At 37.9% G+C, this 17,733-nt stretch overlaps 1 protein-coding gene, 1 long non-coding RNA gene and 1 pseudogene across 2 annotated transcripts; 1 reads left to right on the top strand and 2 right to left on the bottom strand.

Annotated features, from left to right (window-relative positions):
- Positions 1 to 1,832: 1,832 nt before the first annotated feature.
- LOC136276942 (uncharacterized) lies at positions 1,833 to 5,427 on the bottom strand (annotated as a pseudogene).
- An 8-nt stretch (positions 5,428 to 5,435) lies between these two features.
- Positions 5,436 to 7,966, bottom strand: LOC131781964 (uncharacterized). Its single transcript, XM_066167135.1, has 3 exons — positions 7,782 to 7,966; positions 6,429 to 6,745; positions 5,436 to 5,899 (listed from the first exon to the last, which is right to left on the bottom strand). The coding sequence occupies exons 2-3, from the start codon at positions 6,603 to 6,605 to the stop codon at positions 5,444 to 5,446; spliced, it is 633 nt and encodes a 210-aa protein (XP_066023232.1). The 5' UTR covers positions 6,606 to 6,745; positions 7,782 to 7,966; the 3' UTR covers positions 5,436 to 5,443.
- Positions 7,967 to 8,114: 148 nt separating this feature from the next.
- Positions 8,115 to 12,522, top strand: LOC131798778 (uncharacterized). The gene is made up of 4 exons (XR_010717517.1): positions 8,115 to 8,541; positions 9,788 to 9,849; positions 10,608 to 10,699; positions 11,168 to 12,522. It is a non-coding gene; the product is annotated as an uncharacterized lncRNA (long non-coding RNA).
- Positions 12,523 to 17,733: the final 5,211 nt, after the last annotated feature.

Raw genomic sequence — 17,733 nt, forward strand, 5'->3', positions numbered from 1 at the left:
GCAAATCTCCCAGCTGTGAAAAACTGAGAATATTCGGAGTTTGACAAGCTAATCAGAGAGCCCCTTCAGCATTCTCTACTGTGTCAGTATATACCTCTCATGAATTCTGAAAACTATCAGAATTCTTTTTTTTTTTTTTTTTTTTTTTTTTTTTAATCTAAGGTCTATAGTGGAACGAGACCTTCAGAGTGAGCTAGCGTGATTCTGTGAAACAATAATATACCATGAGTGAATTAGACTTGAAATTGATACAAAATACTCTAAATTACAATAGCTCTGAAAATAATTGGACAAAAGAAACCATAGTAGGCAAGAGGGAAATGTCCTCATCGACAATTCTTTTCCAAATTTCAGAGATGTTTTGCCTTCTTTCTTGTTTTCTTTTTCTATAAAGCGTTAACACTTGGATTAGGAAAAGTCACTTTGAAAATGCATCGGTTTAGAAAAATTCGTCTCCATTTTTCTGCATAAAATGAACAGCCTTAGCAATAGGCCTTTTTAGTTGTCACGAAATTTAAAATGGTTACACAAGAATTCGAAATGGAAAGAAAAGTGAACGCTCTGATATAAAACAGAATATGAAAGTGACCTCAAACAAAAACTTTTTCAACAAAAACTTTCCCTAATCCCGTTGTGAACTAATTTACTTTGGTGTTTATTTCCAAAACTTAAGTTTATAACTTAAACAAGCCTAAACATGAAACTTGAAAAAAGGAAACAAAACCCTTGGTTAATTTCCGAAGCAAATCCAGGACCGAAAAGGCACAAAACTTGTCTGATAATAAATAATATACAGTCTTGAGCGTGACAAAGTGTCGTGGTTTACCCAACCTTCAATGATTTGCGAAGCTGGAATATGTTTTTTCCCTTGCACTGCGTGAAATGAGTAATTTCGTGGAATTTTTGGAGCCGTGATATTTCACGACTGACCCGACGAGTCGCAGATCGGAACGCAACGTGTCGGGAAACTTGGCGTGTCGGAGAGTGTCATGTTCCTGACACCCGTGACACGGCGTGTCGTGACAAGTCACGCCCTGTGTACGTTAATCGCCAAAGAATATCAAGGGTCTGATACTTAAAGGCACGGATGTATTTTGTCGTAGAATAAATGTATTTGTGTACCTTTGTCCTAGCACGTTACTTGGAAACCACAAACGCTTGTTCTCTTTTGTCCCTTCAGAATTTTATAGTTAAAAATGCGTGGAGAACATATGGCCGACTGTTCAGTTGTACATCTCTAGCGATCTCTCACTATCAGTTCATTATCCTTTGGTAATTCGTGTCGTCAGTCGTGGGTCTCAAAGCCTTCTTCCATTCTCAAGTACCAAGGTTTTTTAAAAAGTTTACGTTCTGGAGATCATCAATTTACGCACATACATCTTCACCTTCCTTTGCTTATCCGGGCTTTCGCGTTCGCTTGAATGTATTTTTTTCAGTATCTTCTCGCACCTTCACCTATCGTTAAGGCGGGGTACCTGTTCGCGCCTGTACTGTTGCGCCTTCGCATTCAGTGTTAAAACTAAAGTTAAGTATACCTTCTGTTTTTAATTTCATGTAAAAGGAAACTTTGTGCCACTCGATCCGATTTGTTAATTCTAAACTTATTAGGGTTTTTTTCAGTCTTTCCAATTTTTTTTAACGTTTTGAACATTAAAGTTGGAAAATAATTTGCAACAGTTGCTTTGCTGATGGCAATCTTTTCCTTCACGGCATATGATATATGACAACAGGCAACAACCCAGCTATCAGGACAAAAAGTTTTAGCACAACCTAGTGGCTCATCTTTTAAACATAGCATATTAAAGATACGTAATTACTAACAATGTCTGGGAACTTCTTTTGTAAAATGATTCGAGCTTTATTGTATTTTCTTCAGCTCAACTAATAGGTAATGCCATGTACTGTTAGGAAATACTTCGATAAATTTGTTGTTGTTGTTATTGTTGTTGCATAAAATTGCAATTTGGCCAACAGTCAGCCAGTGGATTGTAATACATGTAACATTTAAAAACTGATAAAAAAATTATATGAAACACTGACAGCAATATTTTGGGTTTCCCTTAAAGAACCATACTAAAGTTTCAATATTTTATTGTGCAAAAATAAATAACTACAGCTATTTTGAGAGGTTATACCATAACTTCTCATACACTAACTGTTGTACATGATCACACAATACATTTGGTACCTATTGCTATATTAAAGAACTACTTGTGCAAACCACTTTTGGCAATAGCATAATCAAATGACATTAATTGCAAATTGACTGAATTGTGACAGTACATAAAAATCTAAATACAATATTCTTATTAATCTAACATGTCATGTTATGTGATCACTGATTTATTTCAGTCTGTAACCAAAATAATTGCTGTTGTCAACCAATTCAGCTTATCATGATCCAACTTAGGAAAATGTTTCAGAATGTAAATATCTAGAAATGAAAATGTGTCTTGAGACTCAATCATGTACAGATGTTCATTGAGAAAGTACCAACACCAAATCCACCTTCTGCAATCTGTTTTCCTTTCCATAAATTAAAGCTCCATAATGTTAGACTCTAACTGAGTTTGGTAATGGTATTATTTCATGAACTTTTTAAAAGACACAGCTAGACTGGAATCTTCCCACTGGCTCATAAAAGGCATGTTCTGGAATAACTGACTCGAAATGATTCGCCCAAATCTCTACAGGTTATGAATACCTGTTACACTGAGGATGCCTAGCATACCATTAAACTATTAAACTAATGCTAGAAGGTGGGTGATCTTTTGAGATTTTCCATTCTCCATTTTGATAACCACATCATGTTGCAGAAAGTCCCTAATGATAGCAGGTCTACTAGAGTCATCAAAGGCTGTTGGTGACAAGCTGAGTCTGCTGCACAACGGTATCCTTTGTATAAAAGGTGCTTGAACTTATCACAGAAGCTGGAAACATGGATGATTCTACCACCAGCATACATGGCCTCGTAAGTCTTCTGTAGTCTCCTCACATCATCACTTTCAATTGCATCCCCTTTTGATTGGTAGTAGTGGTACTTGAGTCTCAGATTTACTAAGGTTAACATTCACTGGACTGCCAGTTTCAGATTCAACCATGTTGCAGAACTGCTGGACACGGACACTTACTTCTAGTAAAGTTCCCTTTTGCTTGCCTTCACAATCCATAAGTTGCTGGAACTCTTCCATGCCTCCTGGAAATATAATTTGAACTCCTGGGGATAATAAAATGAAAACCAGTTAACATATGGTTCATAATGTATTCTGATACATCTAGGCATTATGCAAAGGCTTACACAAAGCAACATGCCACAAACAGGGTATCAGGCCTCTGGCAGGTGCAAGGTTAAAATTTAAGTCCACCATAAAATTTTGATAATAATAAAAAGTTATGTGATACTTTTGTGGACTTATTATTATTTGTTTTTAGTTTGACAGTCAGTCGTTTGGTCAGTCGGTCATTCAGGTCTGGTCAAAAGCTAATGAGTTTTGCTACTACACTGTATAAGTGCTTTGTTACCACAGACCTAATGGCCCGTCTGCTTTAAACTTTTATATTTATGTAACACGTATACATGTACATATATGTTTGAATAGGGAGGTTTGAGTGTTCACATATTTTTTTTTCCAAGAATATGGCGTGACTGCATTCTATCAAAATGTCAAGAACGGAAAGACCAGTTTGAAAGAATTAATTTTCATTTTTTTAATTTATTAGAGAAGAGTTTAATACCTACCAATATTAACATTGTTTGTATGGTAATCTCCCATAATTCCATTGTACCTATCAAATGAGAAGCACCAAAAAGAGAAAACGGGTCCATAATCAAGTTTGCAATCCTTAAAATGGCCATGAAGATGCATGTTTGGTGTGCACTTCTCCTTCCCGCAGAGGGCTTCTAAACATTACACAAAATCACATCAGCTTGTGGTCAGCTTCCATACACTCCTCCTTGGTGATAACTTTTCTGCAAAGCAGTTGACAGGCATGTACAAATGCTGTCCACATTCCATTATGTCCACTGGGTATTACTCCCTTAAAGCAAAAGAGGAGTAAAAACATACCCAGTTCTTGCACTGGTCACCAGTGAATCCCTTAAATCCTTCAGAAATTTTGCTTTGGATGCACACAATTTCAGATGGTGGCTTAACAAGACTGACACGTTTCTGTTCTCTCTACAAGTCAGATTCACTCAAAATTCCCATTTCAGTCCAAGTCTTAAGAACATGTTTGGCACTCCCAAGAGGCAAGTTATGCATGGGATCAATCAGTGCGAATCTTATAGCATCATAATATGGAAGCTGGAACAGGACAGAGTAATGTGCTCCACTTGAAGAGGCAAATTTCTGGGCATCACTTGGTGTTTTAGCTTGGCAAACTTTCTCTGCAGATGCTCGATGGTCTTCATTAGATTGCTGTTCCCAGCTTTCTCTATCAAATCCTGAGAAATCAGGTTTATCACCAAATGATGCTCTTGGAAATTTTTTAAAGCATTTGCTGCATCCTGAAAATATAGTAAAACACCATATAAACAATGATGCCAGTGCAACAAGCATGTATTTACACACACAACAAACATATACCTGCCAACCTTTTTTTGAGCCAAGGGTGCGAGATTTTTATCCTACAAGTGCCAGGATTTTTGATAGAGAACCTGATCATATCTGGAGATAATCCAAAGACTTCGAATGCAGTCCCAAACAATTCCAAACTTCCTAACACATGAAAACACAACCTCGTCTCTAGCACTTCCCTTCTAAAAGTCAGAGGATGTATTAGCTCAAACTTTTCTGCTAGGTGTGAGGAATTGGTCAGCTGGTGAGGGCTGACTTGAGATCAAAGTTTTTTGATTCCCAAGACATGTGAGTTGGTAAGTAATTACATACACAAATACAAAAAAATAAATAAATAACCAAGGAGTTACTATTAAAATTTTATAAAACACTCTAGTTATAGTGCATCTTTGAGCACTCACTTTTCTTTGCAGTATGGCCAATAAAACCTCCACATTTCGAAGTTGCTGGTATATCACTTGACAAAGCTAAGATAGCAGCTCAGAACATCTCCCCAGTTCCAGAAATGTTTGTGTCTAAGATAACTCCATCCCACAAGTCAATAAGGTCATCTACTAATGGCTGCAGGAAGGAATTGATATAATGCTTAGGATCCTTTGGCCCAGGAATTATTCCAACAACAATAAGATTTTCAGGTTTGAAGTGTTCCTTTCTTGGAAGGTTCATTACAACCATGTAAATGACACAAATGGATTTTGAGCCATGAAGAGTGGGTTGAAGCCAGTCAATGTTCAACATGAGAGCAAAGTTATTTGGTATAGCAAGAAAGGGCTCTCCATCCACATACTGAAACTTTCCAAACTCTTCCTTCAAAACAGTCTCCAAGAACATTGTCTGACAGCTGAGTGGAACAATTTCTCCACTTTTCAGTTTTCCATGAAGTTTGGCTTGTTAATAAGGTCTTGTAATGAATCAGTAACCTTTTTAAAGCAGTAAACCTGCCTAGGATACAAGAATGTCTTTCCTGCTCTTGACCTCATAACTTTCATCAGAACGGAACCACATGGCCTCCTTCGGGCTTGGTGTGGGTGGCGTGGATAACTCACATGACTGCATTTTGCTGATACAACCTCACCATTTGGCCTTTGGCAAACACATTCATCAAAATTATAGAGAGTTTTACACTTAAGGCAAACTGCATTTTTAATAAAACTGTCCTTCTGAAGGCCAAGATTTTTTCGAATCATGTACAATGTTTCTGGGATGATCTTGGCAAAGTTAATAAGAACTTCTGCTTGCATCATCTTACCAATACCAGATAAGAACAGCTTGAAAAACTTTAAGAGTAGAACAATAGCCCTGTCTGCAACTTTGAACATTGCCTGCCACAGAAGTAAGAATAAAAGCAAAGCCCTCAGTTCTGTGCAATCACTTCCTGGTTCCTTCTGTTTACCACATTTTTTTTGCACTGTTTTCCATTTCATGAGAATACTCAAAGCTCTGCGTATTGTTCTCTACATCATCCTCTTGAAATGAAATAACAGTACATCAGAAACAATAGCAATAAATAGTACTTAAGGTTCAGTATACATGTACACCATTCTGCATGTATTTACATCACTTGTGAATAAAATGAATATCAAAATATTTCACTAAAAGAAATTTTACACATAAAAGCAGGGCAGTAGCCACACTGTAGCCTGAGGCAAGACGAGGCACTTGCCTCATCTAAATTTTTACCTAAGATAAAACAGTAAAACCTAGCTTAAGTTGGAAAAGTAATCCCCAGAAAACATTTTTCTATTGGTTTATGAGAGATTAAGCTACCTAAGAAGAGTGATTTAAGAGCAAAAGCCATTTTATGAGGGTTATTAGTTTGCTATATGAACCAATAATATTCTATAAACTAACCAAGAGTTGCTGTTCTGATTGCATGGAGCTTTCATGTTTTTCCACTGAGGACTCCTCTGGTAACATTTCATCATCTACATCATTTTCACCACCACTAGAATCTCCTTCTGAAAAGAACTGCCTGTCTTCATCATCCCAACAAGGAAGAGCACCTTCATTTTCTGAATCAGAGTCCATGTCTAACTCAAGCTCCACATTTTGACTAGAGAATCCACATGCAACATCACCATATAGTGTCTGATTCTCGTAGAAGGTACTTTAGCTCACTGTTTTCTTGCAGTGGTTACAGTAGAACTTGTCACCAATTCTAGGAGTGACTAACAGCACAAGATGAATGTCAGATTGATCAGCATCAATGAGCTGATATACAGTGAGGCTCCTTTTACAGAGCAACATGCAACAGCATTGCTACAGGTGTATTTCCTGGGGTATAAAATAACAACCTTTACACACAAACGGATGTGTGTACCCAAGAGTCAAAAGTAAAACAAAAGCAAATAAAGAAAAATTATTATTATTAAAAAGGTCAATTTGCATCAAGCTGTTTACATATGACACTGTAAAGCAACAGACTGTGTTTTTCCACATCTGAATGTCATTTTCAGCAGAGAACTGAAGTACTGTACATTTAATTGATTGGTGGACCTTATGTTGATACATAGGAAAAAGTCAGAAAAATCCTGGCCCTGCCCCAACAAAGTTTTGAATGTAATTACATAAACACAGCCCATAACAGACAGCCTGGACAGAGCTGTAATAGTACTGTGCATGTGGCATTGTCATTAGGGGCTGTAACCCGTAACCAGTAATACCTGTTACAGCCGAGCTTAATTGATATTACAGGTGATAGTTACTATTTAAAAAACTGTTGGTAATGCTTTCAGATGTTCCAGCAGAGATCTTTGACTCTTGTCTTTGCTGTAAAATTTTGGTTTGTGTTTAGGAGATATGTCTTAGCACTCTTACCAGTCAGTCTTTGGCGAAGGTTTAAAGCGCGCACGTTCTACCTAAGTCTTAACTAGAGTAAAAAATGGCGCTGTTCATTTTTTTTTTCCGAAAATTCTGCCATTTCACGTACGTGTTGCTATGGTTTAACGTTGTCGTCCCCAGTTTCCCCCACGCGCGAGTCTCTACCATGCGCAGGGGTTTTTCAGTTCTGTCCAGCCCGCGCAGAACAAGATTCTTCCTTCTCTCAAAACGGCTTAACTTTGAACCATCGCAATTAATCAAGAGTATTATATCTTGTGCGACCCGGGCTTAAAACACTATGAGGACTGAAGAAAACTTTTCAGGAATTTCAACTATCGTCGACCTATGTTCAGAAAGATCAACCTCATTATTAACTCAACTCACCTTTCACGTTTAATCTCTGCAAACTGGACTTTTCACATATGTGATCATAATAGAAGCTTTCCCCAAACCAAGAAGCGCAGTTTTCACAAAACTTCCTTCTCAATTGATCCGTACTTTCACCTATTATGCTGCCTTGATGAAGAACTCTGAGCAATCGATTAATATGCTGCCGAGTTAAGTGCCGACAGTCGTGCCGACAAAATGCGTGACATTCAGTGAGAAAGCGCTTATTGGTTAGTCTTGCTCACGTGGTTGCTCTAGAAGCAGATTATTGGCTTACGGGTCGCTCACACGAAATAGAAGGGAAAGAGAAGCGTCGCTCGACTTGTGGACGCGTCACACAATCTTCGCTGGACGATTTCAGTTTTGACATCGATGTGGCTGCATCTTTCTTCCGGAGTGGTAATACCAGTACCACTTTGAGTCGACGACCATTCGGCTCAAGCTCATCAACCGGCGCACGATCAAGCGCAGTTCCATTCCATCCAGAGCCTTTACGAGAAGATTCTATTAGAAATCGGGAGAACCTGGTGGTCTCAAACCGAGAAATTCGACAGTTGTTCGACACAATCAACTGGGGGATATAGTAAAGCGGCAAAATGCCAAACTAGACAGTTTGAGCGTGGAACTGGAAAACGCTTGTAAAGAAGTGGCTGAGGTGAAGACCGAACTACAGACTGTATGACACAAGCTCGATCGCCAACCTCAGTCGACCGAGAAGGAGAATATCCACCGTGGGCCTGTTCCAAAGCAACTAAAGGTTTGTGCAACTTTTTGTTCCAGTACTGTAGCAATAGGCGTTTCCTTTTAAGCTTCGATTCTGGTATGGGAAGTTTTTTAAGCTTGTGGGACAGTATTCCCTTCTTGGTGATGTTAATACCGCATGTCATATGGCTTGTTTGAAACTAAGCCGAAAAGATTGCTCCAGTGTATGAAGTTTTGAGAATGTCAGACATCATTTGCCAATAGTGCCTGAAAATCAACTTCTGCAATTTAGTTTTAAAGCTACTGAAAAAGGTTACTGCACATAGTTCAGTATAGATTGTTTTTTTCTGTAATAATTTACAAAAATGTCCTCAAGTTAAAGAAGATGTTATTGTTCATTGAGGTTAAATAGATAAATGAGCATTCAATCATTTTTCTCATGATTTAGAATCAGGCTATCAAAAGTTTGATTGGGTGTTTCGACAGCTACACTACTAGTCTTCTTCATCAGGTGATGAAGTCAAATGTTTATGTGTTGCTATATGTAGCACCTTGGTGTTTTGTCATTGGTACATTTTGGTCCTCCATCATTGGGATATTTTGATCCTCATTATTATTCCAACCAGCAGATGTTGTTCTCCCGTAGTTCAGCTTTTTTACTGACTAGCTGTTATGCTTTTTGATTGTGGGCATCCATGCTTAAGGAATTTAAATTCTGCTCTCATTATTGATGAAGAAGCCATCCACATAAAACTTTACCCTAATACCATCAATAGAGAGAGTGGGATCAAAATTTCTGAAGTGTGGATGGCTACAGTTAAAAAGCATCACAGCCGGTCAGTAACAAAGCAGACCTATGAGGGAATAACATCTGCTAGTAGGAATAATAATGAGGATTGAAATTCACCAAGGACAGAGTACTACAACGTACCAATGACAAAACACCAAAGTACTACATATAGCGACATGTAAACATTCAAACGTGCTGCCTGACAAAGACTAGCAGTGTAGCAGTAGGAAACATTACTGTCAAACTTTTGATAGCCTGACTCTATGTCATGAGACAAATGATTAAACATTTATTTCTTAATTTGTCCCTAAGTTGTTTGTTTTTGTAAATAAAACATCTTGTCTTCTGGCTAGAAATTTTAAACCACACAATTGTAAGCATAATTTGTTACCCATGATATTATTAGAATTTGAACTTAACTCCCTTATTTCACTTTTCACCTTTGATTCCACATACACTGTTCCTATTAGAAACGTTAATGTTCTTATAATTAATTTTGTTTGAATTTAAGGGTGATGTGCACTTGTTGCACAACAAACAAGAAGTTGAACTTTAGTTTTGTGGAAGTGAAGGGTGAGTAAAAGATATTTATTCAGGATATTAAGAGTTCGTCTGTGGAATGTTTTGGAAATGCATCTATCATCAGCCATCTCCTGGAGGGGGGAACCTTGGTTAAGGGAGGGGACTTTGCAAAGGGTGTAGTCAAAGAACTTAATTTCCCTTTCTAGGTGGGGAAAAAGGACAACCAAAGTTAAGAGATTGTCCCTCCTAGAGGGGTGGCACATTTCAGAACAAGAAGCCACATTAAAATTTGCAGGACAAATTAAAGCTTTGCTTACTTGTGACTGAAAAGGATTACTTTCACAAGACAAAAAAGATTTTACACAATGCTTAATAGTCTGCCATTTTGATCCAAGCAAACCGCGAGGAGATGGAGAAGCCTGTGTTCTTGTGTATTGTGGTCTTTTCTGTCATTTAAAACAACTTGAAGTGACTTGTTTCCGGCTCTCTGCAAAGTCCCCTGATTTTTTGCGATTGGCTGGCAAATGTGGAAGACAATATTTTATTTGTCTGTGATTTTCCCTCAAGCATTTTCCTACAAGCAAACTTTGTTAGCCATGTGAATATCTTATTTTAATCAAGATGCTGAGCAATTGGCCTTGTTTACTTTTTACATCTTCACAGATCTTGACAAAGTCTCAGTTCATAAACACAAAAAAATTTTATCACCTTCTAAACAAGCTTGGTCACTAACTTAAACCTATATTTAATTTTGTTCATCTTTATGCACCTTTCTAACAAAGCATTACTACTATAACATTCCTTTGTAGCATTGATACTGCCCACAACAGTGCTGTTCGAGGATTTCTTTGTAAGGAACTAGAAAAGGAAAACAATGACTATGAAAAGTCAACTATCAAGTGTAAGTGATGTGTTCATATGATTTTCTCTTTAAAGTACATACATAAATGTGCTACTAGAGTGTGCATTCAATTTACTTTTCTGGTCCAACAAAATGTGGTCACCTTGTAAGAAATGTTTTAAACTTTTGTTTAATTCATCTGAAAGTTTGTTGTCTAGAGTACCCTAAAACAGAGCTTTTCGAGGTGCGTAACCTGTCTTGTGCCTGCCTTTAGTAGAAGACCCCTATTTTTCCTGTTGAATGAAACTTAACTTCAAACAATTTAGTAGGTTGAATTTGAAAATGACCTAACCTGACTTTCTCATCGAATGTTGATGTAAGGTTGCCATTTACTTGAGAGAATGAATGGATAAATTTGAGAAAAGTAGCTTTCAATGTTAGGACAAGATTCTCATCAAAGACTTTTTCATGAATTTGGGTAATAAATAAATAATAAGCAATTAACCTAATACTATTTTTATGTACCAGGTGCTGTGTCAAGATATTATGAAACAAAAAGACAACAATACCTTGACAATCCACCTGACAGAAGAAATAAAGCAGAGAAGACTGCTCTGCAATAAATTGATGCAAATTTCATGAGTCGCAAGGAGAATGGTGAGGGCAGTCAAGAGGATGTGTGGGTCATGAGGTCACCACTGTGGCGTAGTCCACAGCTATCTCCTCTCTTAAAGAGACTTCAGGAGAAAATTGACAAACAGCCATCTTCCTCCTGAAGCTCACATCCACAAAATACAAGAGTAGAAGGAGAGCCATCCACACACAGTCTACCAACTTCCTCACCTGCATGGGCACTCCTTCCTGAGAGGTCTCCTTCTCAAAATAGGATTCCTCCCTCCCCACCGTCCCCACAACATTGCAGTGGTGATGAAAGCGATGGGGAACCCTTGCATATGTTGGACACCAGCCCTGTCACAATCCGGAGGAGGCCAAACAGACAGCTACAGTCACTGTGGGACTAAATTAATACCTAAGTGTTCTTTATTTACATAACTTGTATGTTTTGCCTTCTGTTTTTAATTCAGTTCATTTGACAGAATGGCAAGGTGGTTTATGGGTATTAGGGTGAATGGTTCCTTTTTAACCCTAACTCACAAAATGTTTTTTTTTTTTTTGCATATTGCATTAGCTGGTTTCACAAATTGAAAAATTAACAAATGATGCCACTTTCTCACTCTCTCTCTTATCTTGATTGGAACATAATCTGCCAGCTATTACAAACAGTTCAAAAATCTGTGGGAAGAATCCTTGAATAACATAGAATTTTGTGGCGATCAACTCCATTTATTGTTGAAGTAGTATTAGATGTACTGAAGACCTTTGTAAAGAATGCTACAGTTTTGGATATGCCACAGTTAATTTGATTGGAATGATTTCAAACAAGCTTCTTGAATTATTATGCTCTTCAAACAACTTTTATGTTAAAGAATTGGCTTTAGAAAGGCACTTTCCAGCTCAGTAAATAACCAGGGCCCACTAAGTTGTTAACATGGTATGACTTGGTTAGAATTTATTGTAGTTTTTGATAAAATTTTATTACTCTCTAAAATTAGAGTATAGACATTTCTTCTTGTTATTCTTGTCTTCATATCTGACTGATGAAAAAATGTCTTTTTATCATACTAAAATTATTGTCGTGGTGTAATGATTTATGTAAATATTGAAAATGTTGCTTCCACCCATGGCAAGCATTAAGCACTCTTAGCTTAGTATATTTAATTTTCCATGTGCATAATGTTTAGACTTAGTTGTTAGTCATCACATAATGAAATAGATTCTGTAAATTGGCCATTTTGAGGATTATTAATTAGATATTAAAATAATTTATTGTTTTAGAGTAAAGGTTCTGAGAAAAATACAGTAGTAAGAGGGTGCAGAATTATCGGGAGAATTCGTTGCTTTTTCCAAGAACACCTGATAGTATGTAGTGTGGATCAAGAATGCCGAGTGAAATTTCTCGTACCTTGGAATATCAAAATCTAGAATACGAATCTATTCTTCAAGTATCGAGAAATTTCGGGTTCTTGAATATCAAGCCATTCTCATAGTAACGTGGAAAACCGGCTTCTAGAATACAGACCGATTCGTCTAGTACCGTGGAATCTCGGGTTCTTGAATACTACGCGATTCTCGTATTACCGTGGAAAATCGGGTTCTAGAATACAGATCGATTCGTCTGGTACCGTAGAATTTCGGGACAAGAATACTTAGTGAAACTGTTCTCACGGTGGAAAAGACAATTTTTAGAAAGACACGAAAGAAAGACACAATTTGACTGACCGCGCGCTCGTATACGGTGCGCCATTATTTGCGGCAAATCTGAAAGTATAAGGAAATTTCCAGGTCTCCACACGCCGCGTTTCAATGACGTATCCTGACATCGGAATTTCCATGCGACGGGTTAAGTCCGAATTGGAACGAATAAAGTTCCTGACACTCGGTGGACACATCGCATGTCTTGGAACACGGTACGTCCGGATATGTCCGTGTTCTTGAAGAATACGGGTCTGTATCGGGTGGTCTCAGCACCGTGATACGCCCTATCTCACACAGTGTTGGTATTAGCCATACCCAGCTACCGAAACGTACTCGTAGTATTTACGAAAAGCTAAACGTAACGATCGGTACTCCTGTCTAATTCCCTGCTTTTAGTTTATCTAATCGAATATCCATCGCGGGGAATTATGATTTTCACAAGTCTCGTTATCATTGTGTTGATTGTTTTATAATGGTCGCAATAATGTATCACATCACATCCGACAAACTCTGTAGCCTCATGCAATGCACTATATGGCGACGAACGAAATTACGAATCTCGCCGCTATCGTCACACCGCCGATGAATTGTTAAACCGTTACTTTGTATGTTTGAACGTAGCGCTAGTGGTTATTATTGCACGTTATTGTTCGCCTAGTTATCACATTGTAAAAATATACCGATCGAGAAGTTGACATCCTCTAGGTGTAGCGTCAAACTTTTTTGTGAACGCACGAGGTGATAATATCGAGCGGTGAAGGCCGTCCAAACTAAGAAATCTGGGGGCATGCTCTTACAAAACATTTTTAAATCTAGGGTTTCGGAAATGCCATTTCCTGCGTTTTTTTTTTTTTTTTTCAATTTAGGCAAATAAATTAAAATGATTTTGTTGGTGTTTTAGTTTCCCCACCTCCAGTATTATCGGTAAATAAGGCGCAATTTTACGGCTGGCTGCGGAAAATATTACATACATTTCTACACCGGTATCATGCAGCTATGTGGCACCGTTCGAAAAGGGCCACTTATGGGTATGTTTAAAAACTAACTTCCCGTATGGAAACCCAGACTGGGCCGCAAACCAGTCGTAACACGAGAAAATTGCCCTTACTCTTCTCTGCCAACGTCTGTCTATTCCACACATTCTTAATTATTAGTTCATTATTTTTCCCTTTCATACTTCTTTTGGTATCTTAATTAACTACCCTTCCCCCCACCCTCATGAAAACAAATTAACGTCGCCTGACTCATGAAGTGGTCTACACTTCATATCAGTTCGTATGGTAAAGCCTCATGTATTATAACAATAGGTGATTGGAAGATACAGAGGGAGTAGAGAGGAATTTTTAAAATGTTCAGTGGACTGTTTTCAATGCTTCGAATAGAAAACCCTCAAAGTCATTTTGTTCTACAGTATAGCTCGTTTTCTTATTGCAACTACAAAGGAGGCATCGCTTTATTGACGCTTACAGTCTGTTTACAAGCATTTTCTGTGTTTCTTGACCTTCCTTAACTGGTTTAACGTACTAAATGATGTGATTAAATGATTTTTTGTTAGGGTGTTGGACAACAATCAGTTGAAGGGATTACCATCAGACATTTTTAGCAAAAACACCTTGTTATCGCGCTTGTAAGTTTATATTCTTCTTTATATTTGCAAAAGACGCTTTTAATCCAAATCTACTGAACAGAGAACTAATGCTTCATCTCTAAATGACCGACATGTCCTCTTTCCTCTAATGCTGATGCACAGTACCCTTGGATCCACCTCTCCCTTGTTTTGACCTCTACTCTATGTGCTACTTCTCGTCTCCCTAAATGATAATTTTTCTTCATAAAATGACCAGCCCTAGACATAAACCTTTTTAGCTGTGTGATCACGTAGTTTGCAGTGGGTAACTTGAACAAGGATTCGAAATAGCTGCTCAAGTTCGTGCCGCAGACGACATTTTATGAACGAAATTCTTTCTCCTCTAGCCAAAATTATTATATTCACGAAGAAAATAACCACTCTAATGACTGCGCTAATATAGAAATGGGCGACAATTGACGTAAAATCCTTTTTAATAGAAAAGTTAAGATTGTTAAAAACAAACTTACGAGCATACGATCTTTAAAGTTTAAAAATTACATGAGGCCGGCACAAAAGAGAGGCAAATATATTAAACAGAATCCAACCTTGAAAGTAGGCATTTCAATGCGTGGGTGCTGTCGCATCTTATCCTTATAAAGTGGCATTAACACTTGGACTTAGAAATGTCCTTTAAGACATGCATTGGTTCTCGGAACTGAGCGCAACAACTGAAAGCGAGGTTTAGAAATGTGTCATGCACCCTTAATTTATCTCCAAGCGTCTATGAATCAGTATTACAGTACGCCATAAATTTACAAACTTGATTAATCCGAACAAATTGTTTGAGAGGCCAGGAGGGGGTGCCAATCCCATCAACCAATCCTTCCTAAATCCAGATCCAACATTCGAGCGTCTCTGAATCATTTTACCTCAAGCTCAGTAGCAACACAGTACCACTGGTAAAGACCTTAATATATGACTCACTGACTCCTACGAATTTGTAAAGTTTTTATAGAGATATCCGGGTTCCTCTAACTGCAATTGAATTTGACTACTACTGACCATATTTCTAATAAAGTGGATATAGGGATACAAGCAACATGAGACCTGTGAGGAAGCCTCATTTCTTGAAAAATAATATTCCACGAGGGAACATATATCTGAAGCAGAACACGGAACTTCCTAAATTACTGTCGCGCTCGATAAGGTGCATTTGAATTAAACCAACGGCACCCAGAAATTTGTTAGCGATCATAAAATAGAAATCCTGATAATGATTTGTAATAGGAAACAAAACCGGCCATTGGGAGAACACTTTTCTCCCTGCTGATATCCATTACATTCAGCGCTTAAATTGAGGTTGTTTTCATTGTGTCCTTTTTCAAGCCTTTTGGGTGTAATATATTTTTCAAATTTGTTAGGGGCGGTAGGAATATTCAGTAGATGATAAGTGTGTACAGCATTGAATCAAAGAGATTGTTTCTTTTTAGAGAGATTTTGAGGTTATAAATGTAAAGAATGTAAAGAAAGGTTTATGTTTAGAAAAGTGTAAGATGTATTATGAAATAGAATGTGAAAGTAGCCTTATACAAAACTTTTAACAAAAACTTTTTTCTGAATTCCGTTATGAACGATTTTGCACCGGTGATTTTCCCCAACAAATTGAAGTTGACCACTTAAACAAGACTTTCACGTGAAATGAGAAGAAAGGAAACAAATGGCTTGGATAAAATCCAATGCAAATCCAGAACCGAAAGGCACAAAACCTGTCTGAAAGGAAAGAATACATAGTCGAGCGCGACAAAGGATCGTGGTTTGCCCAACTTTCAATGATTTGCGGAGCTAGAACATGTTTAATTTTTCCCTTGGTTTTAGCCTTACCCTACCGTCGAAACGTACTGGAAGTATATTCGACTGACCAGTGAGATAATATAGCACAAAGAGATGATTTTAAGTGCCGCTCTCACTAAGAGCGGTCCTCTCGACTTCCCGTTAGAAAAAAGTTTTCTTTTATTTTTTTCCCATGAAAAGGGTTTAGGACGCATGTTTCAATAATACTCTAGTTGTTCTCCAATTCTATCTTTTTGCGTCGCCACAAGTCAAATATGATTTTTGACCAGACCACCCCTGTGAACCGGCGATCGAAAGTGTAAAATGTCAAAGATTTTGTCCAGCGCGCAGCGACTACAACAATGTAGCTCTGGGAACTCTATCTTGCTACAAGTTACAAGATGTATTCAGTTAGTTCATAGACAAAATATGGAAACTTCAGCTGAAATATTTTACATACCAGCGTGATCAGAGGACTCCTCTGATCTGAAGGGGCCCTTCTCTTCGACCTTAATTTGCATATTAAAAATTCACTACTTTGTACGATGGAATTCTCAAAATACAGGCGTTAATCGGGCTTGAAAAACATATCAGTGCATTGTTTATACGCCAATGAGGTCACGGATTGCCTTAAACCCGCGGGTAGATCTATAGCTTCCATCCACCAACTTCTTAAAAACAACGCAAATCCATGCGTTTGCTCAATTGCGCTCGTGTCAAAGATCTTTTGCATGATTCTGAAAATTGACCAATATCTCCTTTTAACCGTTCAAACTTCGTTCGTTTATCTTCTACATTGAAGATTTTAGGTTAATAGCAACTGAATGGAGAATAGATGCCGAGTTGTCCTTAAAACGTTCCGGAAACGTGATCGGTCGTAACGCTTGCAAATTTGACACGTAAATAATTCTGATGCCTCTTTGAAAAGAAACAATAGCTTGAACAGTAGATATCGCAAGATCTTTGGCCATGTTACAAAAGAATACTCAATGCGCTAGAAGTGCACACATCGAGTTCTGAATGCAATTGAGTAGTCTGTTTTACAAATGCAGACGTACAGTAATTTTAATCTTTACCAAATTATGTCATCGCAGGACCTGAGAGCATCTGAGCGACGGACCGTTAGATTTTTGATTAGGGGTACGAGGGGGGGCTGGGGGGTTGGGTAACAAGCCCCAAAAAAATCGATCACAGCCTTAGAGGAAGAAAAAACATCGTACAATTAGCAAAAATCCCCCCCTCCTCAAAAATCTAATGGTCCGTCCCTAAGGTACCTTTTACATTATTCCAAAATGAGTTTCGTTCTGGAAAGAAATGGATTTCATACCGCGTTTACATTCAAGACAATCTAGCCTGTGAAAAAAAGTATTTGTGTCCT

This window comes from Pocillopora verrucosa, chromosome 5, assembly GCF_036669915.1.
Source record: "Pocillopora verrucosa isolate sample1 chromosome 5, ASM3666991v2, whole genome shotgun sequence".
NCBI lineage: Eukaryota > Metazoa > Cnidaria > Anthozoa > Scleractinia > Pocilloporidae > Pocillopora > Pocillopora verrucosa.

Excerpts from the sequence above, each read along its gene's own strand:
- LOC131781964 (XM_066167135.1), bottom strand. The coding sequence starts at position 6,605 with ATGGACTCTGATTCAGAAAATGAAGGTGCTCTTCCTTGTTGGGATGAT. Across the intron at positions 5,900-6,428 it reads AATCAGAACAGCAACTCTTG|GCAATGTTCAAAGTTGCAGA; the intron begins GTTAGTTTATAG and ends CTTCTGTGGCAG.